The sequence below is a fragment of the Aphelocoma coerulescens genome, unplaced genomic scaffold (assembly GCF_041296385.1).
Source record: "Aphelocoma coerulescens isolate FSJ_1873_10779 unplaced genomic scaffold, UR_Acoe_1.0 HiC_scaffold_168, whole genome shotgun sequence".
NCBI lineage: Eukaryota > Metazoa > Chordata > Aves > Passeriformes > Corvidae > Aphelocoma > Aphelocoma coerulescens.
Genome location: NW_027183516.1, coordinates 215,981 through 241,816, shown reverse-complemented (window position 1 = coordinate 241,816; position 25,836 = coordinate 215,981). Strand labels below are relative to the sequence as shown.

The window sequence follows — 25,836 nt, the reverse complement described above, 5'->3', positions numbered from 1 at the left end:
CTGCCGCCCCCTCCCCCTTTCCCGATTATTTTTTAACCCCCCCCCTCTCCCCGCCGTTCCCGGTGTCCCGGCTCCGGGAGCTGCCCCGACCGGTTCCGCGGGGCTCCCCGCTGTCCCACCCCGCTTCCTGCTGACTCCAGAGCTTCTCTTGAGCTCCTGCCGGTGTCCCGGGAGGCGTTTTGGGAGCCGGCATTCCCTTCGGGAAGGGAGGGAAGTCTCCTGGGCAGACTGGAAGTTTGGCCGCCTCCCTTCCCGGGGGGGGAAAAAAGCAGCTCCACTCGGGTTCTTCTCCCTTGGGAAGCGCAAACACCAAAAAAAAACTCCGGCAAACGAAATAAAAAAACCTTCCAGCTGTCGGGTTTTAGGGATCAAAAGTGCCTCGACTCCCTAAAAAAAAAAAAACCACCGGGAAGGAGTCAGGCCTTGGAGGAGCGTTGCTATCAGCTGTGCCCGGATCCCTTGGAATGCTCCGAGGGTTTTCCCTTTTATCTGGGGTGGTTTTTTTATTTTTTCCCACCCCCCCCCCCCCCGTTTGTTTTATTCCCACTCCGCGTCCCGCCGGCTTTTTATCGGGAATGTTATCGGGAATGTTGGGAATATTCCCAACTTTCTCATGGAAAAGGCGGCGGAATTTCGAGTCGCTGCACAGGTGCAGCGCTGCCAAGGATTCCTTGGAATTCCAAGGAGGGGCGGTTCCCCCCACCCCTTTCTGGGATGAAGGAGGGAATGCGAGGGCGCATTCCAGGATCCTGAAATATTTTGGGATCGGGGCTGTGGAGCTTGGGGAGGGGGGGGGCAGGTTGGCATTCCTGGTGGGTCTGGAATTCCTGGTGGGTCTGGAATTCCTGGTGGATTTGGAGTTCCTGGTGGGTCTGGAATTCCTGGTGGGTCTGGAATTCCTGGTGGATTTGGAATTCCTGGTGGGTCTGGAATTCCTGGTGGATTTGGAATTCCTGGTGGGTCTGGAGTTTCTGGTGGGTCTGGAGTTCCTGGTGGGTTTGGAATTCCTGGTGGGTCTGGAATTCCTGGTGGATTTGTTGGGGCGGGAACATTCCCAAAACTTCCCGGAGTCGGGCGTGGGGCGTTCCCCGGGGAGCGGGATCGGGTGGATTCCCTGGAAAATGGGGACTCGTGGAATGGGGCTCCGCTCCTTTGATGTCTCCCAGTCATTCCCAAACCTGTTCCCAGAGCTCTGACTTCTCCCAGAGGAATGTGGGAGCAGCACATGGAGGCTCCTTCTTCCCACAAACATTCCCGAATCAAGGAATTCCATCGGGATTCGCTCCTTTCCCGGGGGTGTTTCCATCAAGATCCGGGTCTGGGATCTCGGGAAGTCGACGAGGTTGTGGGATTTGGGAGCTGCTGATCCGTGAAATGGGGCTTTTGTGGGTTTTTTGGGAATGGCAGGGGTCCTGCGGGCCGTGGTGGAGGCGGCGAATCCCGGCGCGTCCGTGCTGTGCCTGTGCGAGAAGGGCGATTCCATGATCATGGAAGAGACCGGGAAGATTTTCAAGAAGGAAAAGGAAATGAAGAAAGGTGAGGCTGCTCCGGGCTGGATGGGATTGCTGGGATCCCTGGCTGTTGCCAGAACGAGCGGATTCCAAGCCAAATCCTCCTCCTTTGCCCGGGAATCTTTGATTATTCCCTGAATCCCTGATTCTTTTCCTTCCCTTTCCCAGAAATCCCTGATTCTTTTCCTTCCTTTTCCCTCAGATCCCTGATTCTTTTCCTTCCCTTTCTCTCAAATCCGTGATTCTTTTCCTTCCCTTTCCCAGGAATCCCTGATTATTCCCTGAATCCCTGTTTCTTTTCCTTCCCTTTCTCTCAAATCCCTGATTCTTTTCCTTCCCTTTCCCTCGAATCTTTGATTATCCCTGAATCCCTGATTCTTTTCCTCCCTTGTCCCTCAAATCCCTGATTCTTTTCCTTCCCTTTCCCAGAAATCCTTGATTATCCCTCAAATCCCTGATTCTTTTCCTTCCTTTTCCCTCGAATCCCTGATTCTTTTCTTTCCTTTTCCCTCGAATCCCTGATTCTTTTCCTTCCCTTTCCCAGGAATCTTTGATAATCCCTGATTCTTTTCCTTCCTTGTCCCTCAAATCCCTGATTATTTTCCTTCTTTTTCCCAGGAATCCCTGATTATTCCCTGAATTCCTGATTCTTTTCCTTCCCTTTCCCAGGAATCCTTGATTATCCCCAAATCCCTGATTCTTTTCCTTCCCTTTCCCAGGAATCCTTGATTATCCCCAAATCCCTGATTCTTTTCCTTCCTTTTCCCAGGAATCCCTGATCCTTTTCCTTCTCTTTCTCTCAAATCCGTGATTCTTTTCCTTCCCTTTCCCTCGAATCTTTGATTATTCCCTGAATCTCTGATTCTTTTCCTTCCCTTTCTCTCAAATCCGTGATTCTTTTCCTTCCCTTTCCCAGGAATCCCTGATTATTCCCTGAATTCCTGATTCTTTTCCTTCCCTTTCCCTGGAATCCTTGATTATTCCCCAAATCCCTGATTCTTTTCCTTCCTTTTCCCAGGAATCCCTGATTCTTTTCCTTCTCTTTCTCTCAAATCCGTGATTCTTTTCCTTCCCTTTCCCTCGAATCCTTGATTATCCCTGAATCCCTGATTCTTTTCCTCCCTTATCCCTCAAATCCCTGATTCTTTTCCTTCCCTTTCCCAGGAATCCTTGATTATCCCTCAAATCCCTGATTCTTTTCCTTCCCTTTCCCAGGAATCCTCGATTATCCCTCAAATCCCTGATTCTTTTCCTTCCTTTTCCCAGTAATCTTTGATTATCCCTCAAATCCCTGATTCTTTTCCTTCCCTTTCCCAGGAATCCTCGATTATCCCTCAAATCCCTGATTCTTTTCCTTCCTTTTCCCAGTAATCTTTGATTATCCCCTCAAATCCCTGATTCTTTTCCTTCCTTTTCCCAGGAATCCCTGATTCTTTTCCTTCCTTTTCCCAGGAATCCTCAATTATCCCCTCAAATCCCTGATTCTTTTCCTTCCTTTTCCCAGGAATCCCTGATTTTTTTCCTTCCCTTTCCCAGGAATCCTCGATTATCCCTCAAATCCCTGATTCTTTTCCTTCCTTTTCCCAGGAATCTTTGATTATCCCCTCAAATCCCTGATTTTTTTCCTTCCCTTTCCCTGGAATCCTTGATTATCCCCTCAAATCCCTGATTCTTTTCCTTCCTTTTCCCAGGAATCTTTGATTATCCCCTCAAATCCCTGATTCTTTTCCTTCCCTTTCCCAGGAATCTTTGATAATCCCTGATTCTTTTCCTTCTTTTTCCCAGGAATCCTCAATTATCCCCTCAAATCCCTGATTCTTTTCCTTCCTTTTCCCAGGAATCCCTGATTCTTTTCCTTCTTTTTCCCAGGAATCCTCGATTATCCCCTCAAATCCCTGATTCTTTTCCTTCTTTTTCCCAGGAATCCTCGATTATCCCCTCAAATCCCTGATTCTTTTCCTTCCTTTTCCCAGGAATCCCTGATTCTTTTCCTTCCCTTTCCCAGAAATCCCTGATTATCCCTCAAATCCGTGATTCTTTTCCTTCCCTTTCCCTGGAATCCTCGATTATCCCTCAAATCCCTGATTCTTTTCCTTCCTTTTCCCAGAAATCCCTGATTCTTTTCTTTCCCTTTCTCTCAAATCCCTGATGCTTTTCCTTCCTTTTCCCAGGAATCTTTGATTATCCTTTAAATCCCTGATTCTTTTCCTTCCCTTTCCCTCGAATCTTTGATTATCCCTGAATCCCTGATTCTTTTCCTCCCTTGTCCCTCAAATCCCTGATTCTTTTCCTTCCCTTTCCCAGTAATCTTTGATTATCCCTCAAATCCCTGATTCTTTTCCTTCCTTTTCCCAGGAATCTTTGATTATCCCCTCAAATCCCTGATTTTTTTCCTTCCCTTTCCCTGGAATCCTTGATTATCCCTCAAATCCCTGATTCTTTTCCTTCCCTTTCCCAGGAATCCTCGACTATCCCTCAAATCCCTGATTCTTTTCCTTCCCTTTCCCAGGAATCTTTGATAATCCCTGATTCTTTTCCTTCCTTTTTCAGGAATCCCTGATTCTTTTCCTTCTTTTTCCCAGGAATCCTCGATTATCCCCTCAAATCCCTGATTCTTTTCCTTCCTTTTCCCAGGAATCTTTGATTATCCCCTCAAATCCCTGATTCTTTTCCTTCCCTTTCCCAGGAATCTTTGATAATCCCTGATTCTTTTCCTTCTTTTTCCCAGGAATCCTCAATTATCCCCTCAAATCCCTGATTCTTTTCCTTCTTTTTCCCCGGAATCCCTGATTCTTTTCTTTCTTTTTCCCAGGAATCTTTGATTATCCCTCAAATCCCTGATTCTTTTCCTTCTTTTTCCCAGGAATCCTCAATTATCCCCTCAAATCCCTGATTTTTTTCCTTCCCTTTCCCAGGAATCGCCTTCCCCACCAGTATATCCGTCAATAACTGTGTGTGTCACTTCTCCCCGCTCAAGAGTGACCAGGATTACATCCTCAAGGACGGGGATCTGGTCAAAATGTAAGTGCTGGGATCGAATTCCATGGGAATTCCCCTCTCCCCCTGCCAAATCCTTCCCAAAATCCCCAAATTATTTGCATTGGAAAAAAACCCGTTCCCACCTCCTTTTTGGGCTCTGGTGTTAATTGTTGCTAATTAAAGCCTTGGAGCGGCTCTTGGGGCAGCATTCCGGGTGCTGGTGCCTCTGGATCCGTGGGATCCAGCCGGAATTCCCGTTTTTCCCTGTGTGTTGCAGCGACCTGGGCGTGCACGTGGACGGCTTCATCGCCAACGTGGCACACAGCTTCGTGCTCGGCGCCTCCAAGGTGGGTTTGGCATCGGGGGGGGTCTCCTCGGGAACGGGGCGGCCTCGGGATGCCAGGTGGCAGTGCCCTGGAACCTTGGCATCCAAGGTGGCAGTGCCCTGGAATCTCGGGATCCAAGGTGGCAGCGCCCTGGAACCTCGGGATGCAAGGTGGCAGTGCCCTGGAATCTTGGGATCCAAGGTGGCAGCGCCCTGGAATCTCGGCATCCAAGGTGGCAGCGCCCTGGAGGTTCAGGATCCAAGGTGGCAGCACCCTGGAACCTCGGAATGCCGGGTGGCAGCGCCCTGGAACCTCTGGATCCAAGGTGGCAGCGCCCTGGAACCTCGGGATCCAAGGTGGCAGTGCCCTGGAACCTCGGGATCCAAGGTGGCAGCGCCCTGGAGGTTCAGGATCCAAGGTGGCAGCACCCTGGAACCTTGGGGTGCCAGGTGGCAGTGCCCTGGAACCTCTGGATCCAAGGTGGCAGCACCCTGGAACCTCTGGATCCAAGGTGGCAGTGCCCTGGAACCTCTGGATCCAAGGTGGCAGTGCCCTGGAATCTCGGCATCCAAGGTGGCAGCACCCTGGAGGTTCAGGATCCAAGGTGGCAGCACCCTGGAACCTCTGGATCCAAGGTGGCAGTGCCCTGGAATCTCGGGATCCAAGGTGGCAGTGCCCTGGAATCTTGGGATCCAAGGTGGCAGTGCCCTGGAACCTCGGGATGCCGGGTGGCAGCACCCTGGAACCTTGGGGTGCCAGGTGGCAGCACCCTGGAAACTCTGGATCCAAGGTGGCAGCGCCCTGGAACCTCGGGATCCAAGGTGGCAGTGCCCTGGAATCTCGGGATCCAAGGTGGCAGCACCCTGGAGGTTCAGGATCCAAGGTGGCAGCACCCTGGAACCTCTGGATCCAAGGTGGCAGTGCCCTGGAACCTTGGGATCCAAGGTGGCAGCACCCTGGAACCTTGGGATGCCAGGTGGCACCATCCTGGAATCTTGGGATCCAAGGTGGCAGCACCCTGGAACCTCGGGATCCAAGGTGGCAGCACCCTGGAATCTTGGGATCTGAGGTGGCAGCGCCCTGGAACCTCTGGATGCCAGGTGGCAGCACCCTGGAACCTCTGGATGCCAGGTGGCAGCGCCCTGGAACCTCGGGATCCAAGGTGGCAGCACCCTGGAACCTCGGGATCCAAGGTGGCAGCACCCTGGAATCTTGGGATCTGAGGTGGCAGCACCCTGGAACCTTGGGATGCCAGGTGGCACCATCCTGGAATCTTGGGATCCAAGGTGGCAGCGCCCTGGAACCTCTGGGTGCCAGGTGGCAGCGCCCTGGAACCTCTGGATCCAAGGTGGCAGCGCCCTGGAATCTCGGGATCCAAGGTGGCAGCACCCTGGAACCTCTGGATCCAAGGTGGCAGCACCCTGGAGGTTCAGGATCCAAGGTGGCAGCACCCTGGAACCTCGGAATGCCGGGTGGCAGCGCCCTGGAACCTCGGGATCCAAGGTGGCAGCACCCTGGAAACTCTGGATCCAAGGTGGCAGCACCCTGGAATCTCGGGATCCAAGGTGGCAGCGCCCTGGAACCTTGGGATGCCAGGTGGCACCATCCTGGAATCTTGGGATCCAAGGTGGCAGCGCCCTGGAACCTCGGGGTGCCAGGTGGCAGTGCCCTGGAAACTCTGGATCCAAGGTGGCACCATCCCAGAATCTCTGGATCTGAGGTGGCAGTGCCCTGGAGGTTCAGGATCCCAAGTGGCACCACCCTGGATCTTCTGGATCCAAGGTGGCAACACCCCAGGGCCTCTGGATCCAAGGTGGCACCATCCCAGAATCTCTGGATCCAAGGTGCCACCATCCCAGAGTGTCAGGATCTGAGGTGGCAGCACCCTGGAATTGCTGGCTCCGAGGTGGCACCATCCCAAAATCTCTGGATCCAACGTGGCAACACCCCAGAGCCTCTGGATCCGAGGTGGCACCACCCCAAAATCTCTGGATTCAAGGTGGCACCACTCCAGAGCCTCTGGATCCAAGGTGGCACCACCCCAAAATCTGTGGATCCGAGGTGGCACCATCCCAAAATCTCTGGCTCCGAGGTGGCACCACCCCAAAATCTCTGGATCCAAGGTGGCACCACTCCAGAGCCTCTGGATCCAAGGTGGCACCATCCCAGAATCTCTGGATCCGAGGTGGCACCATCCCAAATTCTGTGGATCTGAGGTGGCACCATCCCAAAATCTCTGGATCCAAGGTGGCACCACCCCAGAATCTCTGGATCCGAGGTGGCACCATCCCAAATTCTCTGGATCCAAGGTGGCACCACCCCAAAATCTCTGGATCCAAGGTGGCACCATCCCAAATTCTCTGGCTCCGAGGTGGCACCACTCCAGAGCCTCTGGATCCGAGGTGGCACCATCCCAAATTCTCTGGCTCCGAGGTGGCACCACCCCAGAATCTCTGGATCCGAGGTGGGACCATCCCAAATTCTGTGGATCTGAGGTGGCACCATCCCAAATTCTCTGGCTCCGAGGTGGCACCACCCCAAATTCTCTGGCTCCGAGGTGGCACCATCCCAAATTCTCTGGATCTGAGGTGGCCCCATCCCAAAATCTCTGGATCCGAGGTGGCACCATCCCAAAATCTCTGGCTCCGAGGTGGCACCATCCCAAAATCTCTGGATCCAAGGTGGCACCATCCCAAATTCTCTGGATCCGAGATGCCACCATCCCAAAATCTCTGGATCCGAGATGCCACCATCCCAAAATCTCTGGATCCGAGATGCCACCATCCCAGAATCTCTGGATCCGAGGTGGCACCATCCCAGAATCTCTGGATCCGAGGTGGCACCATCCCAAATTCTCTGGCTCCGAGGTGGCACCACCCCAAAATTCTCTGGATCCAAGGTGGGACCATCCCAAATTCTGTGGATCTGAGGTGGCACCATCCCAAAATCTCTGGCTCAGAGGTGGCACCATCCCAAAATCTTTGGATCCGAGGTGGCACCACCCCAAAATCTCTGGCTCAGAGGTGGCACCACCCCAAAATCTCTGGATCCAAGGTGGCACCATCCCAAAATCTCTGGATCCAAGGTGGCACCATCCCAAATTCTGTGGATCTGAGGTGGCACCATCCCAAAATCTCTGGCTCAGAGGTGGCACCATCCCAAAATCTTTGGATCCGAGGTGGCACCACCCCAAAATCTCTGGATCCAAGGTGGCACCATCCCAAAATCTCTGGCTCCCAGGTGGCACCACCCCAAAATCTCTGGATCCGAGTTGGCACCATCCCAAAATCTCTGGATCCGAGGTGGCACCACCCCAAAATCTCTGGCTCAGAGGTGGCACCACCCCAGAATCTCTGGCTCCGAGGTGGCACCATCCCAAAATCTCTGGATCCAAGGTGGCACCATCCCAAAATCTCTGGATCCGAGGTGGCAACTCCCCAAAATCTCTGGATCCGAGGTGGCACCACCCCAAAATCTCTGGCTCCGAGGTGGCAACTCCCCAAATTCTCTGGATCCGAGGTGGGACCATCCCAAATTCTGTGGATCTGAGGTGGCACCATCCCAAAATCTCTGGCTCAGAGGTGGCACCATCCCAAAATCTTTGGATCCGAGGTGGCACCACCCCAAAATCTCTGGCTCAGAGGTGGCACCACCCCAAAATCTCTGGATCCAAGGTGGCACCATCCCAAAATCTCTGGATCCAAGGTGGCACCATCCCAAATTCTGTGGATCTGAGGTGGCACCATCCCAAAATCTCTGGCTCAGAGGTGGCACCATCCCAAAATCTTTGGATCCGAGGTGGCACCACCCCAAAATCTCTGGATCCAAGGTGGCACCATCCCAAAATCTCTGGCTCCCAGGTGGCACCACCCCAAAATCTCTGGATCCGAGTTGGCACCATCCCAAAATCTCTGGATCCGAGGTGGCACCACCCCAAAATCTCTGGCTCAGAGGTGGCACCACCCCAGAATCTCTGGCTCCGAGGTGGCACCATCCCAAAATCTCTGGATCCGAGGTGGCACCACCCCAAAATCTCTGGATCCGAGATGGCACCACCCCAAAATCTCTGGATCCAAGGTGGCACCATCCCAAAATCTCTGGATCCGAGGTGGCAACTCCCCAAAATCTCTGGATCCGAGGTGGCACCACCCCAAAATCTCTGGATCCGAGGTGGCACCATCCCAAAATCTTTGGATCCGAGGTGGCACCACCCCAAAATCTCTGGCTCAGAGGTGGCACCATCCCAAAATCTCTGGCTCCAAGGTGGCACCACCCCAAAATCTCTGGATCCGAGTTGGCACCACCCCAAAATCTCTGGATCCGAGGTGGCACCATCCCAAAATCTCTGGATCCAAGGTGGCACCACCCCGAAATCTCTGGATCCGAGGTGGCACCACCCCAAAATCTCTGGCTCAGAGGTGGCACCACCCCAGAATCTCTGGCTCCGAGGTGGCACCATCCCAAAATCTCTGGATCCGAGGTGGCACCACCCCAAAATCTCTGGATCCGAGGTGGCACCACCCCAAAATCTCTGGATCCAAGGTGGCACCATCCCAAAATCTCTGGATCCGAGGTGGCAACTCCCCAAAATCTCTGGATCCAAGGTGGCACCATCCCAAAATCTCTGGATCCGAGGTGGCACCATCCCAAATTCTGTGGATCCAAGGTGGCACCATCCCAAAATCTCTGGATCCGAGGTGGCACCATCCCAAATTCTGTGGATCCAAGGTGGCACCATCGCAAATTCTCTGGATCCGAGATGGCACCACCCCAAAATCTCTGGCTCCGAGGTGGCACCACCCCAAAATCTCTGGCTCCGAGATGGCACCACCCCAAATTCTCTGGATCCGAGGTGGCACCACCCCAAATTCTCTGGATCCGAGGTGGCACCACCCCAAATTCTCTGGCTCCGAGGTGGCACCACCCCAAATTCTGTGGATCCGAGGTGGCACCATCCCAAATTCTCTGGATCCGAGGTGGCACCACTCCAGAATCTCTGGATCCAAGGTGGGACCATCCCAAATTCTGTGGATCTGAGGTGGCACCATCCCAAATTCTCTGGATCCAAGGTGGCACCATCCCAAAATCTCTGGCTCCGAGGTGGCACCACCCCAAAATCTTTGGATCCGAGGTGGCACCATCCCAAAATCTCTGGATCCGAGGTGGCACCACCCCAAAATCTGTGGCTCCGAGATGCCACCATCCCAAAATCTCTGGCTCCGAGGTGGCACCACCCCAAAATCTCTGGATCCGAGGTGGGACCATCCCAAATTCTCTGGATCCAAGGTGGCACCACTCCAGAGCCTCTGGATCCAAGGCGGCACCATCCCAAAATCTCCGGATCCGAGGTGGCACCACCCCAAAATCTCTGGATCTAAGGTGGCACCACCCCAAATTCTGTGGATCTGAGGTGGCACCACCCCAGAATCTCTTCCCACTTTTCCTGCTGGAATGGCCCGGGATGGTCCCATTCCCATTCCCATTCCCATTCCCATTCCCATTCCCCAAAACCAGTCCCCGCTTCCCACTTTTCCCCTGGAATTTTGCCTTGGGAATTCCGGCCTCAGGTGATCCCGTCCATCCTCCGGGAAGAAATCCCGAGCCGTGACCTCGGGAAAGGCACGGAGCTGACTCGGGAATGGTTTTTGGGATCACCCCGTGAGGAGAACCCCAAAATTCACCGCCGGAATTCTCTTGGAATCTCCCCCCCAATCCGTGGTTTTGACTTCCTGGGAATCCTGATCCATCCCGATTGGGGATGCCAGGATTGGGAATCTGCTGGAATCCCGTTTGGGAGCGGATTTGGGGTGGTTCATGAGGGAACAACGAAGGAGCTGCGAGGTTTTTCCACCTCCCAGCCGCGTTCCCGGCTCTCCCGAGGAACGCAACCAATTCCGACCGTGGAATTTCCACCTCCTGGCAAACCCCAACCTTGAAAAATCCCAAATTTTTTGCCGTTTTTTCCCAGGAAAATCCCGTGTCGGGCCGCAAAGCCGACGTCATCAAAGCAGCTCACCTGTGTGCCGAGGCCGCCCTGCGCCTGGTGAAACCCGGGAATCAGGTGGGCATCCGGAATTTCGGGAATTTCGACGCAGAGATTTTTTTTTGGGAATTCTCATCCTGGGGAATTCCAGCTGGGATTTTGGGAGGGGCTTTGTGGGAAAATGGGATGCCGGCTTTGTTTTTGTTGGGGTTTTTTTTTTTGGAGGTTGGTTGGGAACGCTGTGGGATTTATCCTGGGATTGAAGGAAAAACTCCTGTTTGGGGTGGGAATTTTTTTTTTCCTTAAAAGTGTTTTTTTTTTTTTTCCATGGTTTTTTTTCCATGGTTTTTTTTTCCATGGTTTTTTTTGTTTTGTTTTCTTTTGGTTTTCCCAGAACACACAAGTGACAGAGGCCTGGAATAAAATCGCACACTCGTTCCACTGCACGCCCATTGAAGGTGAGGGAATCCCGGGAAAAAGGGGATTCCAGGGGAAAAGAGGGGATTCCAGGGAAAAAAGGGATTCCAGGGAAAAAAGGGGATTCCAGGGAAAATAGGATAACAGGGAAAAGGGATCTCAGGGAAAAGGGATCTCAGGGAAAAGGGATTCCAGGGAAAAAAGGGGATTCCAGGGAAAAAGGGGATTCCAGAGGAAAGAGGGATTCCAGGGAAAAAAAGGGATTAGAGGGAAAAAGGGATTAGAGGGAAAAAGGGATTCCAGGGAAAAAGGGATCACAGGGAAAAGGGATAATAGGGAAAAGGGGATCCCAGGGAAAAGGGATCCCAGGGAAAAGGGATTCCAGGGAAAAGGGATTCCAGGGAAAAAAGGGATTAGAGGGAAAAAGGGATTCCAGGGAAAAAGGGATCACAGGGAAAAGGGATCTCAGGAAAAAGGGGATTCCAGGGAAAAGGGATCACAGGGAAAAGGGATCGCAGGGAAAAGGGATTCCAGGGAAAAAAGGTGATTCCAGGGAAAATAGGGATTCCAGGGAAAAAGGGATCACAGAGAAAAAGGGATCTCAGGGAAAAAGGGAATCTCAGGAAAAAGGGGATTCCAGGGAAAATAGGATAACAGGGAAAAGGGATAGTAGGGAAAAGGGGATAACATGGGAAAAAAGGGATCACAGGGAAAAAAGGGATCACAGGGAAAAGGGATTCCAGGGAAAAGGGATCCCAGGGAAAAGGGGATTCCAGGGAAAAAAGGATCCCAGGGAAAAAAGGATCCCAGGGAAAATAGGATAACAGGGAAAAGAGATAGTAGGGAAAAGGGGAACATGGGAAAAGGGATCCCAGGGACAAAGGGATCCCAGGGACAAAGGGGATCCCAAAGAAAAGGGGATCCCAGGGAAAAAAGGATCCCAGGGAAAATAACAGGGAAAAGGGGATAACATGGAAAAAGGGATCCCAGGGAAAAGGATCCCAGCGAAAAGGGATCCCAGGGAAAAGGGATCCCAGAGAAAAGGGATCCCAGAGAAAAGGGATAATAAGGAAAAATGGATCCCAGGGAAAAGGGATCCCAGGGACAAAAGGATCCCGGGGAAAAGGGGATCCCAGGGAAAAGGGATCCCAGGAAAAAAGGGATCCCAGGAAAAAAGGATCGGGCTGAGCCCCTGGATCCGGATCCGGCGATCCCAGAGCGCTCGCCGGGCCTGGAGCAGGATGGGAAGGAGCCCTTGGAATGGTTCGGGAATCGCCCAAGGGATCCCTTTTTGGTGAAATTCCCCGGAATTCCGGGAATTCTGCTCCCGCCGGCTCAGCGGGGGTCGGGAGTTCCGGGGCCTCGTGCCAGGATTGGGCTCGGAGCGAAGGGGGGGAAAAAAAGGGGAGGAATCGGCCCAAAAATGGCCTCGGGATCCTGCAGAGCCCAGGGTGGGAACTGGGCCTGGGCTGGACACCGGGGGGATGGCACTGGGGCGACCAGTACAGACCAGTACGGACCAGTACAGACCAGTACGGACCAGTACAGACCAGTACAGCTCAGTACAGACCAGTACAGACCAGTACAGACCACTACAGACCGGTACAGACCAGTACAGACCAGTACGGACTAGTACAGCTCAGTACAGCCCAGTACAGCTCAGTACAGACCAGTACAGACCAGTACAGCTCAGTACAGACCAGTACAGCCCAGTACAGCTCAGTACAGACCAGTACAGACCAGTACAGCCCAGTACAGACCAGTACAGACCAGTACAGACCAGTACGGACCAGTACAGCTCAGTACAGACCAGTACAGCCCAGTACAGCTCAGTACAGCCCAGTACAGACCAGTACAGCCCAGTATTGACCAGTACAGCCCAGTACAGCCCAGTACAGCCCAGTGCAGCCCAGTACAGACCAGTACAGACCAGTACAGACCAGTACAGCTCAGTACAGCCCAGTACAGACCAGTACAGCCCAGTACAGCTCAGTACAGCCCAGTACAGCCCAGTACAGACCAGTACAGCCCAGTACAGCTCAGTACAGACCAGTACAGCCCAGTACAGCCCAGTACAGACCAGTACAGCCCAGTATTGACCAGTACAGCCCAGTACAGACCAGTACGGACCAGTACAGACCAGTACAGACCAGTACAGACCGGTACAGCTCAGTACAGACCACTACAGACCGGTACAGACCAGTACAGCTCAGTACAGACCACTACAGACCAGTACAGACCAGTACAGACCAATACAGACCAGTACAGCTCAGTACAGACCAGTACAGACCAGTACAGACCAGTACAGCTCAGTACAGACCAGTACAGACCAGTACAACTCACTGGTGTGCAGTGCCTGAGACTCCCAGTACAGCCCAGTACAGCCCAGTACAGACCAGTACAGACCAGTACAGACCAGTACAACCCAGTACAGACCAGTACAGCCCACTGGTGTGCAGTGCCTGAGGCTCCCAGTACAGCCCAGTACAGCCCAGTACAGCCCAGTACAGACCAGTACAACTCACTAGTGTGCAGTGCCTGAGACTCCCAGTACAGACCAGTACAGCCCACTGGTGTGGCCATGCTTGGGGCTCCAGTACAGACCAGTACAACCCAGTACAGCCCAGTACAGGCCACTGGTGTGCAGTGCCTGAAGCTCCCAGTACAGACCAGTACAGACCAGTACAGCCCACTGGTGTGCAGTGCCCGAGGCTCCCAGTACAGACCAGTACAGGCCACTGGTGTGCCGTGCCTGAGGCTCCCAGTACAGACCAGTACAGCCCAGTGGTGTGGCCATGCTTGGGGCTCCAGTACAGACCAGTACAACCCAGTACAGACCAGTACAGCCCACTGGCGTGCAGTGCCTGAGGCTCCCAGTACAGCCCAGTGCAACCCAGCCCATCCCCATAACCCCAGTCCATCCCAGTAAGTGCAGTCCATCCCAGTTCATCCCAGTAAGCCCAGTCCATTCCAGTCCCTCCCAGCCCACCCCAGTCTGTCCCAGTAAGCCCAGTCCCTCCCAGCCCATCCCAGTCCGCCCCAGCCCACCCCAGTCCATCCCAGTAAGCCCAGCCCATCCCTGTAACCCCCAGTCCCTCCCAGTCCCTCCCAACCCACCCCAGTCCACTGCAGTCCGTCCCAGTCCCTCCCAGCCCATCCCAGTCTGTCCCAGTAAGCCCAGCCCATGCCTGTAACCCCAGTCCCTCCCAACCCACCCCAGTCCTTCCCAGTAAGCCCAGCCCATCCCTGTAACCCCAGTCCCTCCCAGTCCCTCCCAGTCCGTCCCAGTCTGTCCCAGTAAGCCCAGCCCATCCCTGTAACCCCAGTCTGTCCCAGTCCCTCCCAGTCCGTCCCAGTAAGCCCAGCCCATCCCTGTAACCCCAGTCCGTCCCAGTAAGCCCAGTCCCTCCCAGTCCCTCCCAGCCCATCCCAGTCCGTCCCAGTCCATCCCAGTAAGCCCAGCCCCTCCCCGTAACCCCAGTCCGTCCCAGTCCGTCCCTGTAACCCCAGTCCGTCCCAGTCCGTCCCAGTAAGCCCAGCCCCTCCCTGTAACCCCAGTCCGTCCCAGTCCGTCCCAGTAAGCCCAGCCCATCCCTGTAACCCCAGTCCGTCCCAGTCCATCCCAGTCCGTCCCTGTAACCCCAGTCCCTCCCAGTCCCTCCCAGTCTGTCCCAGTAAGCCCAGTCCATCCCTGTAACCCCAGTCCCTCCCAGTCCCTCCCAGTCTGTCCCAGTAAGCCCAGCCCCTCCCTGTAACCCCAGTCCCTCCCAGTCCATCCCAGTCCGTCCCAGTAAGCCCAGCCCCTCCCTGTAACCCCAGTCCCTCCCAGTCCGTCCCAGTCTGTCCCAGTAAGCCCAGCCCGTCCCTGTAACCCCAGTCCCTCCCAGTCCGTCCCAGTCCGTCCCAGTAAGCCCAGCCCCTCCCTGTAACCCCAGTCCGTCCCAGTCCGTCCCAGTAAGCCCAGCCCATCCCTGTAACCCCAGTCCCTCCCAGTCCCTCCCAGTCCGTCCCAGTCTGTCCCAGTAAGCCCAGCCCATCCCTGTAACCCCAGTCCCTCCCAGTCCCTCCCAGTCCCTCCCAGTCTGTCCCAGTAAGCCCAGCCCGTCCCTGTAACCCCAGTCCCTCCCAGTCCGTCCCAGTCCGTCCCAGTAAGCCCAGCCCCTCCCTGTAACCCCAGTCCGTCCCAGTCCGTCCCAGTCCGTCCCAGTAAGCCCAGTTTGCCGCAGGGATGTTGTCGCACCAGCTGAAGCAGCACGTGATCGACGGGGAGAAAACGATCATCCAGAACCCCTCGGACCAGCAGAAGTGAGCGGGGCAGGGAAATGGGGCAGGGGGGGAAAGAATGGGGTCAGGGGGAAAGAGTGGGGTCAGGGGGAAAATGGTGTCAGGGGGGAAAGAGTGGGGTCAGGGGGGAAATGGGGTCAGGGGGGAAATGGGGGCAGGGGGGAAAGAGTGGGGTCAGGGGAAAGAGTGGGGTCAGGGGGAAATGGGGTCAGGGGGAAAGAGTGGGGGCAGGGGGGGAAGGAATGGGGGCAGGGGGGAAAATGGGGTCAGGGGGGAATGGGGTCGGGGGGGAAGAGTGGGGTCAGGGGGGAAATGGGGTCAGGGGGGGAAAGAATGGGGTCGGGGGGGAAATGGGGTCAGGGGGAAAGAATGGGGTCAGGGGGGAAAATGGGGTCGGGGGGGAAAGAATGGGGTCAGGGGAAAGAGTGGGGCAGGGGGAAATGGGGTCAGGGGGAAAATGGGGTCGGGGGGGAAAGAGTGGGGTCAGGGGGGGAAATGGGGTCAGGGGGGGAAATGGGGTCAGGGGGGAAATGGGGTCAGGGGGAAAGAGTGGGGTCAGTGGGGAAAGAGTGGGGGCAGGGGGGGAAGGAATGGGGGCAGGGGGGAAAATGGGGTCGGGGGGGAAAGAATGGGGTCGGGGGAAAGAGTGGGGTCAGGGGGGGAAAGAGTGGGGTCAGGGGGAAATGGGGTCAGGGGGAAAATGGGGTCGGGGGAAAGAGTGGGGTCAGGGGGGAAATGGGGGTGGGGGGAAAATGGGGTCAGGGGGAAAGAGTGGGGGCAGGGGGGGAAGGAATGGGGGCAGGGGGAAAGAGTGGGGTCAGGGGGGAAATGGGGTCAGGAGGGGAAAGAGTGGGGTCAGGGGAAAGAGTGGGGGCAGGGGGAAATGGGGTCAGGGGGGCAGGAGTGGGGTCGGGGGGAATGGGAGCAGGGGGGAATGGGGTCGGGGGGGGATGGGGCCAGGAGGGGAAGGAATGGGGTCAGGGGGAAAGAGTGGGGGCAGGGGGAAATGGGGTCAGGGGGGCAGGAGCGGGGTCGGGGGGAATGGGAGCAGGGGGGAATGGGGTCAGGGGGGCAGGAGCGGGGTCGGGGGGAATGGGGTCAGGGGGGAAAGAGTGGGGGCAGGGGGGAAAATGGGGGCAGGGGGGAAGGAATGGGGGCCGGGGGAAAGAGTGGGGTCGGGGGGGAAGGGGACAGGGGGGAAAATGGGGTCAGGGGAGAAAGAGTGGGGGCAGGGGGAAAGAGTGGGGCAGGGGGAAATGGGGTCAGGGGGAAAATGGGGTCGGGGGGGAAAGAGTGGGGTCAGGGGGGAAAATGGGGTCGGGGGGGAAAGAGTGGGGGCAGGGGGAAAGAGTGGGGTCAGGGGGGCAGGAGCGGGGTTGGGGGGGGATGGGGCCGGGGGGGAAGGGGGCAGGAGCAGGGCAAGAGTGGGGTCGGGGGGCGGGAGCGGGGTCAGGGGGGAAATGGGGTCAGGGTGGAAAATGGGGGCAGGGGGAAAGAGTGGGGTCAGGGGGAAATGGGGTCAGGGGGGGAAAGAATGGGGTCGGGGGGGAGAGAGTGGGGTCGGGGGGAAAATGGGGCAGGGGGGAAAGAGTGGGGTCAGAGGGGAAAATGGGGTCAGGGGGGAAAGAATGGGGGCAGGGGGAAAGAGTGGGGTTGGGGGGCAGGAGCGGGGTCAGAGGGAAATGGGGTTGGGGGGGAATGGGGCCAGGGGGGAAAGAGTGGGGTCAGGGGGGGATGGGGCCAGGAGGGGAAGGAATGGGGTCAGGGGGGGAAAGAATGGGGTCAGGGGGAAAGAGTGGGGTCAGGGGGAAAGAGTGGGGTCGTGGGGGGGAAAGAATGGGGTCAGGGGGGAAAGAGTGGGGTCAGGGGGGAAATGGGGTCAGGGGGGAAAGAGTGGGGTCAGGGAGAAAATGGGGTCGGGGGAAAGAGTGGGGTCAGGGGGAAATGGGGTCAGGGGGGCAGGAGCGGGGTCGGGGGGAATGGGAGCAGGGGGGGAAGAGTGGGGTCAGGGGGGGGATGGGGCCAGGAGGGGAAGGAATGGGGTCAGGGGGAAAGAATGGGGTCAGGGGGGGAAAGAATGGGGTCAGGGGGAAAATGGGGGCAGGGGGAAAGAGTGGGGGCAGGGGGAAATGGGGGCAGGGGGAAAGAGTGGGGGCAGGGGGAAATGGGGGCAGGGGGGCAAGAGTGGGGTCAGGGGGGCAAGAGTGGGGTCAGGGGGGGATTGGGGTGAGGAAGGAAAATGGGGTCAGGGGGCAAGAATGGGGTTGGGGGGTGAAAATGGGGTCAGGGATGAGAATGGGGTCAGGGGGAAATGGGGGAGTTTGGGGTGAGAAATGGGATCGGGGGGAAATGGGGGAGTTTGGGGTGAGAAATGGGATCGGGGGGAAATGGGATCAGGGTGAGAATTGGGGTGGGAAATGGGGGAGTTTGGGGTGAGAGTTGGGATCAGGGTGAGAATTCGGATCGGGGTGAGAAATGGGATCAGGGGAAATGGGATCAGGGTGAGAAATGGGGTGGGAATTGGGGGAGTTTGGGGTGGGAATTGAGGGAGTTTGGGGTGAGAATTGGGATCAGGGTGAGAATTGGGATTGGGGGGAAATGGGATCAGGGTTAGGGTTAGGGAATTAGGGGAGTTTGGGGTGAGAATTGGGATCAGGGTGAGAATTGGGATCGGGGAAATGGGATCAGGATGAGAATTGGGGGAGTTTGGGGTGGGAAATGGAGTTTGGGGTGAGAATTGGGATCAGGGTGAGAATTGGGATCGGGGGGAAATGGGATCGGGGTGAGAAATGGGGTGGGAATTGGGGGAGTTTGGGCTGGGAAATGGAGTTTGGGGTGGGAATTGGGATCAGGGTGAGAATTGGGATCAGGGGAAATGGGATCAGGGTAAGAATTGGGGGAGTTTGGGGTGGGAATTGGGTGAGTTTGGGGTGAGAATTGGGTGAGTTTGGGGTGGGAATTGGGGGAGTTTGGGGTGAAAATTGGGATCGGGGTGAGAAATGGGATCAGGGGAAATGGGATCAGGGTGGGAAATGAGGTGGGAATTGGGTGAATTTGGGGTGGGAATTGGGGGAGTTTGGGGTGGGAATTGGGGGAGTTTGGGGTGGGAATTGGGATCAGGGTGAGAATTGGGATCAGGGAGGAAATGGGATTGGGGTGAGAAATGGGGTGGGAATTGGGGGAGTTTGGGGTGGGAATTGGAGTTGGGGGTGAAAATTGGGATCGGAGGAAATGGGATCAGGGTGAGAAATGGGATTGGGGGAAATGGGATCAGGGTGGGAAATGGGGTGGGAATTGGGGGAGTTTGGGGTGGGAATTGGGATCGGGGGGGGAAATGGGATCGGGGTGAGAATTGGGATAGGGATGAGAAACAGAGGCTCCTGGGAAGAAGGGATTTCCTGGCCCATTTTGGATTTCCGGGAACGTTTTCGCATCCCTGGCCCGTTTTGGCTTTCCGGGAACATTCCAGCTTTCCCGCAAGGTTCTGCCTTCCCCATTCCCAGCTTTTTTTTTCCCCCCCTCCCACCCTCACCAAGCCCCATTTTCCCTCAGGAAGGACCACGAAAAAGCGGAATTCGAGGTGCACGAAGTCTACGCCGTCGACGTCCTCGTCAGCAGCGGCGAGGGCAAGGTGAGCTCAAACCCCCCAAAAAAATCCCGGGAATGAGCGGCCTGGAAGGCTCCGCAGCTTTTCCAGGCGCCGGGAATTCCCTCGGGAATGTTTTCCAGGCGAAGGACGCGGGGCAGAGAACCACGATTTACAAGCGGGACCCCTCCAAGCAGTACGGGCTGAAGATGAAAACCTCCCGTGCCTTCTTCAGCGAGGTGGAGCGGCGCTTCGACACCATGCCCTTCACCCTCAGGTGCGGGGCCCGGAATTCCGCTCGGATCCGGCCGGGATTCCGCTTGGAATTGCCTGGATGGGGCTGGGATCCTGCTTGGAATTGCCTGGATGGGGCTGGGATTCCGCCTGGGGTACCTGGATGGGGCTGGGATTCCACCTGGATGGGGCTGGAATACCTGGATGGGGCTGGAATCCCACCTGGCATTCCTGGATGGGGCTGGAATTCCACCTGGATGGGGCTGGGATTCCGCTTGGAATTGCCTGGATGGGGCTGGGATTCCACCTGGGGTACCTGGATGGGGCTGGGATTCCTGGATGAGGCTGGGATTCCACCTGGGGTACCTGGATGGGGCTGGGATTCCGCTTGGAAGGCCTGGATGGGGCTGGGATTCCACCTGGATGGGGCTGGGATTCCACCTGGATGGGGCTGAGATAGCTGGATGGGGCTGGGATTCTGCTTGGAATTCCTGGATGGGGCTGGGATTCCTGGATGGGGCTGGGATTCTGCTTGGAATTGCCTGGATGGGGCTGGGATTCCTGGATGGGGCTGGGATTCTGCTTGGAATTGCCTGGATGGGGCTGGGATTCCGCCTGGGGTACCTGGATGGGGCTGGGATTCCACCTGGGGTACCTGGATGGGGCTGAAATTCTGCCTGGGATACCTGGATGGGGCTGGAATTCCGCCCGCATCCAGCTGGGATTCCGCTTGGAATGCCTGGAGAGGGCTGGGATACCTGGATGGGGCTGGAATCCCACTTGGATGGGGCTGGAATCCCACCTGGATGGGGCTGGAATTCCACCTGGATGGGGCTGGAATCCCACTTGGATAGGGCTGGAATCCCACCTGGATGGGGCTGGAATCCCACCTGGATAGGGCTGGAATCCCACCTGGATAGGGCTGGAATCCCACTTGGATAGGGCTGGAATCCCACCTGGATGGGGCTGGAATTCCGCCTGGATGGGGCTGGAATCCCACCTGGATGGGGCTGGAATCCCACCTGGATAGGGCTGGAATCCCACTTGGATAGGGCTGGAATCCCGCCTGGATGGGGCTGGAATCCCACTTGGATGGGGCTGGAATCCCACCTGGGCTCTGAGCAGGACCCCCGGGGTTTGGGCCGTTCCGGGAGCGCTGCTCAGGCCAGGTGGGTGCAGCGGGAAATGATGGAATCGGGGCCCTTCCCATCCCAAAATCCACGGGTTCCGCTCTCCGGAGGGGCCGGCTCAGCTGGGCTCAGCTGGGCTCACCTGTCCTGGGAGGGGTCACCTGGGCTCACCTGGGCTCACCTGTCCCAGGAGGGGTCACCTGGGCTCAGCTGGGCTCACCTGTCCCGGGAGGGCTCACCTGGGCTCACCTGTCCCAGGAGGGGTCACCTGGGCTCACCTGGGCTCACCTGTCCCGGGAGGGCTCACCTGGGCTCACCTGTCCTGGGAGGGGTCACCTGTCCTGGGAGGGGTCACCTGTCCTGGGAGGGGTCACCTGGGCTCACCTGGGTTCACCTGTCCCAGGAGGGCTCACCTGGGCTCACCTGGGCTCACCTGTCCCAGGAGGGCTCACCTGGGCTCACCTGGGCTCACCTGGGCTCACCTGGGTTCACCTGTCCCAGGAGGGCTCACCTGGGCTCACCTGGGCTCACCTGTCCCAGGAGGGCTCACCTGGGCTCACCTGGGCTCACCTGTCCCAGGAGGGGTCACCTGGGCTCACCTGGGCTCACCTGGGCTCACCTGTCCCGGGAGCAGGGCACGTCTCCAGCCTGGCCCTACCTGGGCTCAGCTCAGGTGTGAGCTCAGGGGGGTCACAGGTGGGCACTCAGGAGCTCCCAGGTGCTCTCAGGTGTGCTCAGGTGTGCTCTCAGGAGCTCTCAGGTGCTCCCAAGGTGCTCTCAGGTGTGCTCTCAGGAGCTCCCAGGTGCTCCCAGGTTGTTCAGGTGTGCTCCCAGGTGTGCTCTCAGATGTGCTCTCAGGAGCTCCTAGGTCACTCAGGTGTGCTCAGGTGTGCTCTCAGGAGCTCTCAGGAGCTCTTGGGTGCTCCCAGGTTGTTCAGGTGTGCTCTCAGGTGCTCTCAGGTGTGCTCTCAGGAGCTCTCAGGTTGTTCAGGTGTGCTCTCAGGTGCTCTCAGGAGCTCTCAGGTCACTCAGGTGTGCTCTCAGGAGCTCTCAGGTCACTCAGGTGTGCTCTCAGGAGCTCCCAGGTGCTCCCAGGTTGTTCAGGTGTGCTCTCAGGAGCTCTCAGGTGTGCTCTCAGGAGCTCCCAGGTTGTTCAGGTGTGCTCAGGTGTGATCTCAGGAGCTCCCAGGTCACTCAGGTGTGATCTTAGGTGCTCTCAGGAGCTCTCAGGTGCTTCCAGGTTGTTCAGGTGTGCTCCCAGGTGTGCTCTCAGGAGCTCCCAGGTCACTCAGGTGTGTTCAGGTGTGCTCTCAGGTGCTCTCAGGAGCTCTCAGGTGTGCTCTCAGGAGCTCCCAGGTCACTCAGGTGTGCTCAGGTGTGCTTTCAGGAGCTCCCGGGTGCTCTCAGGAGCTCTCAGGAGCTCCCAGGAGCTCCCAGGTTGTTCAGGTGTGCTCTCAAGAGCTCCCAGGTGCTCTCAGGTGTGCTCTCAGGAGCTCCCAGGTCACTCAGGCGTGCTCCCAGGTGTGCTCTCAGGAGCTCTCAGGAGCTCCCAGGTGCTCCCAGGTTGTTCAGGTGTGCTCTCAGGTGTGCTCTCAGGAGCTCTCAGGTGTGTGCCCAGGAGCCCTGAGGTTCAGGTGTGCTCTCAGGAGCTCTCAGGTGTGTGCCCAGGAGCCCTGAGGTTCAGGTGTGCTCTCAGGTGTGCTCTCAGGTGTGCTCTCAGGTGTGCTCTCAGGTGCTCTCAGGTGCTCTCAGGAGCTCTCAGGTGTGTGCCCAGGAGCCCTGAGGTTCAGGTGTGCTCTCAGGTGCTCTCAGGAGCTCTCAGGTGTGTGCCCAGGAGCCCTGAGGTTCAGGTGTGCTCTCAGGTGTGCTCTCAGGTGTGTGCCCAGGAGCCCTGAGGTTCAGGTGTGCTCTCAGGTGTGCTCTCAGGTGTGCTCTCAGGTGTGCTCTCAGGAGCTCTCAGGTGTGTGCCCAGGAGCCCTGAGTTCAGGTGTCCCCGCAGGGCGTTCGAGGACGAGAAGAAGGCGCGCATGGGGGTGGTGGAGTGCGCCAAGCACGAGCTGCTGCAGCCCTTCAACGTCCTGTACGAGAAGGAAGGTGAGCCTGGGGGACACCTGGGGGGACACCTGGGGGGACAGGTGGGGACAGGTGAGACCTGGGGGACGTGGGGGTGACAGGGGAGGGGACAGGTGAGACCTGAGGGGACACAGGGGTGACAGGGGAGGGACAGGTGGGGACAGGTGAGGGACAGGTGAGACCTGGGGAACAGGGGAGGGGACAGGTGGGGACAGGGGAGACCTAAGGGGACAGGTGGGGACAGGTGAGACCTGGGGACAGGGAAGGGACAGGTGGAGACAGGGGAGACCTGAGGACATGGGAGGGACTGGTGGGGACAGGTGAGACCTGGGGGACACAGGGGGACAGGTGAGGGACAGGTGAGAGCTGGGGGACATGGGGGTGACAGGGGAGACTTGACGGGACACAGGGGTGACAGGTGAGACCTGGGGGGACATGGGGGTGACAGGTGAGGACAGGGGAGGGGACAGGTGAGACCTGGGGGGACACAGGGGGACAGGGGAGGAACAGGGGAGACCTGGGGACAGGGGAGGGACAGGTGAGACATGGCTGGGGGACAGGTGAGGACAGGGGAGGGACAGGTGGGGACAGGTGAGACCTGAGGGGACAGGGGAGGACACGGTGACAGGGGAGGGGACGGGGGAGACTTGAGGGGACACAGGGATGACAGGGGAGGGACAGGTGGGGACAGGTGAGGGACAGGTGAGACCTGAGGGGACAGGGAAGGAACACAGGAGGGACTGATGGGGACAGGTGAGACCTGGGGGGGACAGGGAAGGGACAGGTGGGGACAGGTGAAGGACAGGTGAGACCTGGGGACAGGGGAGGGACACAGGAGGGACAGGTGGGGACAGGTGAGACCTGAGGGGACATGGGGGTGACAGGTGGGGACAGGTGAGACCTGGGGACAGGTGAGGGACAGGTGGGGACAGGTGAGGGACAGGTGGGGACAGGTGAGACCTGCGGGACATGGGGGGGACAGGTGAGGACAGGTGAGGGACAGGTGAGGACAGGTGGGGACAGGGAAGGGACAGGTGAGGGACAGGTGAGGACAGGTGAGGACAGGTGGGGACAGGTGAGGGGACAGGTGAGGACAGGTGAGGACAGGTGAGGGACAGGTGGGGACAGGTGAGGGGACAGGTGAGGACAGGTGAGGACAGGTGAGGACAGGTGGGGACAGGTGAGGGACAGGTGAGGACAGGTGAGACCTGGGGACAGGTGGGGGACAGGTGAGGACAGGTGGGGACAGGTGGGGACAGGTGAGGACAGGTGAGGGACAGGTGAGGACAGGTGAGGACAGGTGGGGACAGGTGAGACCTGCGGGACATGGGGGGGACAGGTGAGGGACAGGTGAGGACAGGTGGGGACAGGGAAGGGACAGGTGAGGGACAGGTGGGGACAGGTGAGGGACAGGTGAGGGACAGGTGAGGGACAGGTGAGGGACAGGTGAGGGACAGGTGGGGACAGGGAAGGGACAGGTGAGGGACAGGTGGAGACAGGGAAGGGACAGGTGAGACCTGCGGGACATGGGGGGGACAGGTGAGGGACAGGTGAGGGACAGGTGGGGACAGGTGAGGACAGGTGAGGGGACAGGTGAGGACAGGTGAGGGACAGGTGAGGACAGGTGGGGACAGGTGAGACCTGCGGGACATGGGGGTGACAGGTGAGGGACAGGTGAGGGACGGGGGGGACAGGTGGGGACAGGTGGGGACAGGTGAGGGACAGGTGGGGACAGGTGGGGACAGGTGAGGGACAGGTGGGGACAGGTGGGGACAGGTGAGGGACAGGTGACGACAGGTGAGACCTGGGGACAGGTGAGGACAGGTGAGGACAGGTGGGGACAGGTGAGGGACAGGTGAGGACAGGTGAGACCTGGGGACAGGTGGGGGACAGGTGAGGACAGGTGGGGACAGGTGAGACCTGCGGGACATGGGGGGGACAGGTGAGGGACAGGTGAGGACAGGTGGGGACAGGGAAGGGACAGGTGAGGACAGGTGGGGACAGGTGGGGACAGGTGAGACCTGCGGGACATGGGGGTGACAGGTGAGGGACAGGTGGGGACAGGTGAGGACAGGTGAGACCTGCAGGACAGGGGGGTGACAGGTGAGGACAGGTGGGGACAGGTGAGACCTGCGGGACATGGGGGTGACAGGTGAGGACAGGTGAGGGACAGGTGAGGACAGGTGAGACCTGCGGGACAGGGGGGGACATGGGGGTGACAGGTGAGGACAGGTGGGGACAGGTGGGGACAGGTGAGGACAGGTGAGGGACAGGTGAGGGACAGGTGGGGACAGGGAAGGGACAGGTGAGACCTGCGGGACATGGGGGGGACAGGTGAGACCTGGGGACAGGTGAGGACAGGTGAGGACAGGTGAGGACAGGTGAGGACAGGTGGGGGCAGGTGAGGACAGGTGGGGGCAGGTGAGGACAGGTGGGGATGGCTCCAGGTGAGTTTGGAGCCGCTCACAGAGCAGGGCTGGTGGGTCCTGGCAGGGGTGTAAGGAGCAGGAATTGCAGGTCCTGGCAGGTTTGTTGCTGGATTAGCAATCAGTACCTGCCTGGAGCGCTGCAGGGGAGTGGGACCCACAGGTCCTGGCAGGGTTAAGGATGGCTGAGGGATCAGTGCCTGCCCCAAACACTCCGTGGGGGAGTCAGACCCACAGGTCCTGGCAGGGTTAACGCAGTGCCCCCACAGGTCCTGGCAGGGTTAACCCTGGTGCCCCCACAGGTCCTGGCAGGGGGGATCAGCCCCACAGGTCCTGGCAGGGTTAACCCCAGTGCCCCCGCAGGTCCTGGCAGGGGGGATCAGCCCCGCAGGTCCTGGCAGGGTTAACCCGGTGCCCCCACAGGTCCTGGCAGGGGGGATCAGCCCCACAGGTCCTGGCAGGGTCAACCCCGGTGCCCCCCACAGGTCCTGGCAGGGCTAACCCCGTGCCCCCACAGGTCCTGGCAGGGGGGATCAGCCCCGCAGGTCCTGGCAGGGTTAACCCCATGTCCCCGCAGGTCCTGGCAGGGTTAACCCCGTGTTCCCACAGGTCCTGGCAGGGTCAACCCCGGTGCCCCCACAGGTCCTGGCAGGGCTAACCCCGTGTCCCCACAGGTCCTGGCAGGGGGGATCAGCCCCTCAGGTCCTGGCAGGGGTGCCCCCCGCAGGTCCTGGCAGGGCTAACCCCGGTGCCCCCACAGGTCCTAGCAGGGGGATCAGCCCCGCAGGTCCTGGCAGGGTTAACCCCGCTGCTCCCACAGGTCCTGGCAGGGGGGATCAACCCCGGTGCCCCCACAGGTCCTGGCAGGGGGATCAGCCCCGCAGGTC

General features: G+C 58.1%; 1 protein-coding gene across 1 annotated transcript in view; it reads left to right on the top strand.

Annotated features, from left to right (window-relative positions):
* Positions 1-25,836, top strand: part of LOC138100922 (proliferation-associated protein 2G4) — a 32,507-nt gene that overhangs the window by 1,311 nt on the left and 5,360 nt on the right. Inside the window, exons 2-10 of the mRNA XM_068998748.1 lie at positions 1,408-1,536; positions 4,427-4,532; positions 4,768-4,837; positions 10,785-10,877; positions 11,194-11,257; positions 15,443-15,521; positions 19,053-19,131; positions 19,230-19,363; positions 22,450-22,544. Of these exons, the coding sequence (XP_068854849.1) occupies positions 1,408-1,536; positions 4,427-4,532; positions 4,768-4,837; positions 10,785-10,877; positions 11,194-11,257; positions 15,443-15,521; positions 19,053-19,131; positions 19,230-19,363; positions 22,450-22,544 (849 nt within the window). The remainder of the gene's footprint in view (positions 1-1,407; positions 1,537-4,426; positions 4,533-4,767; positions 4,838-10,784; positions 10,878-11,193; positions 11,258-15,442; positions 15,522-19,052; positions 19,132-19,229; positions 19,364-22,449; positions 22,545-25,836) is intronic.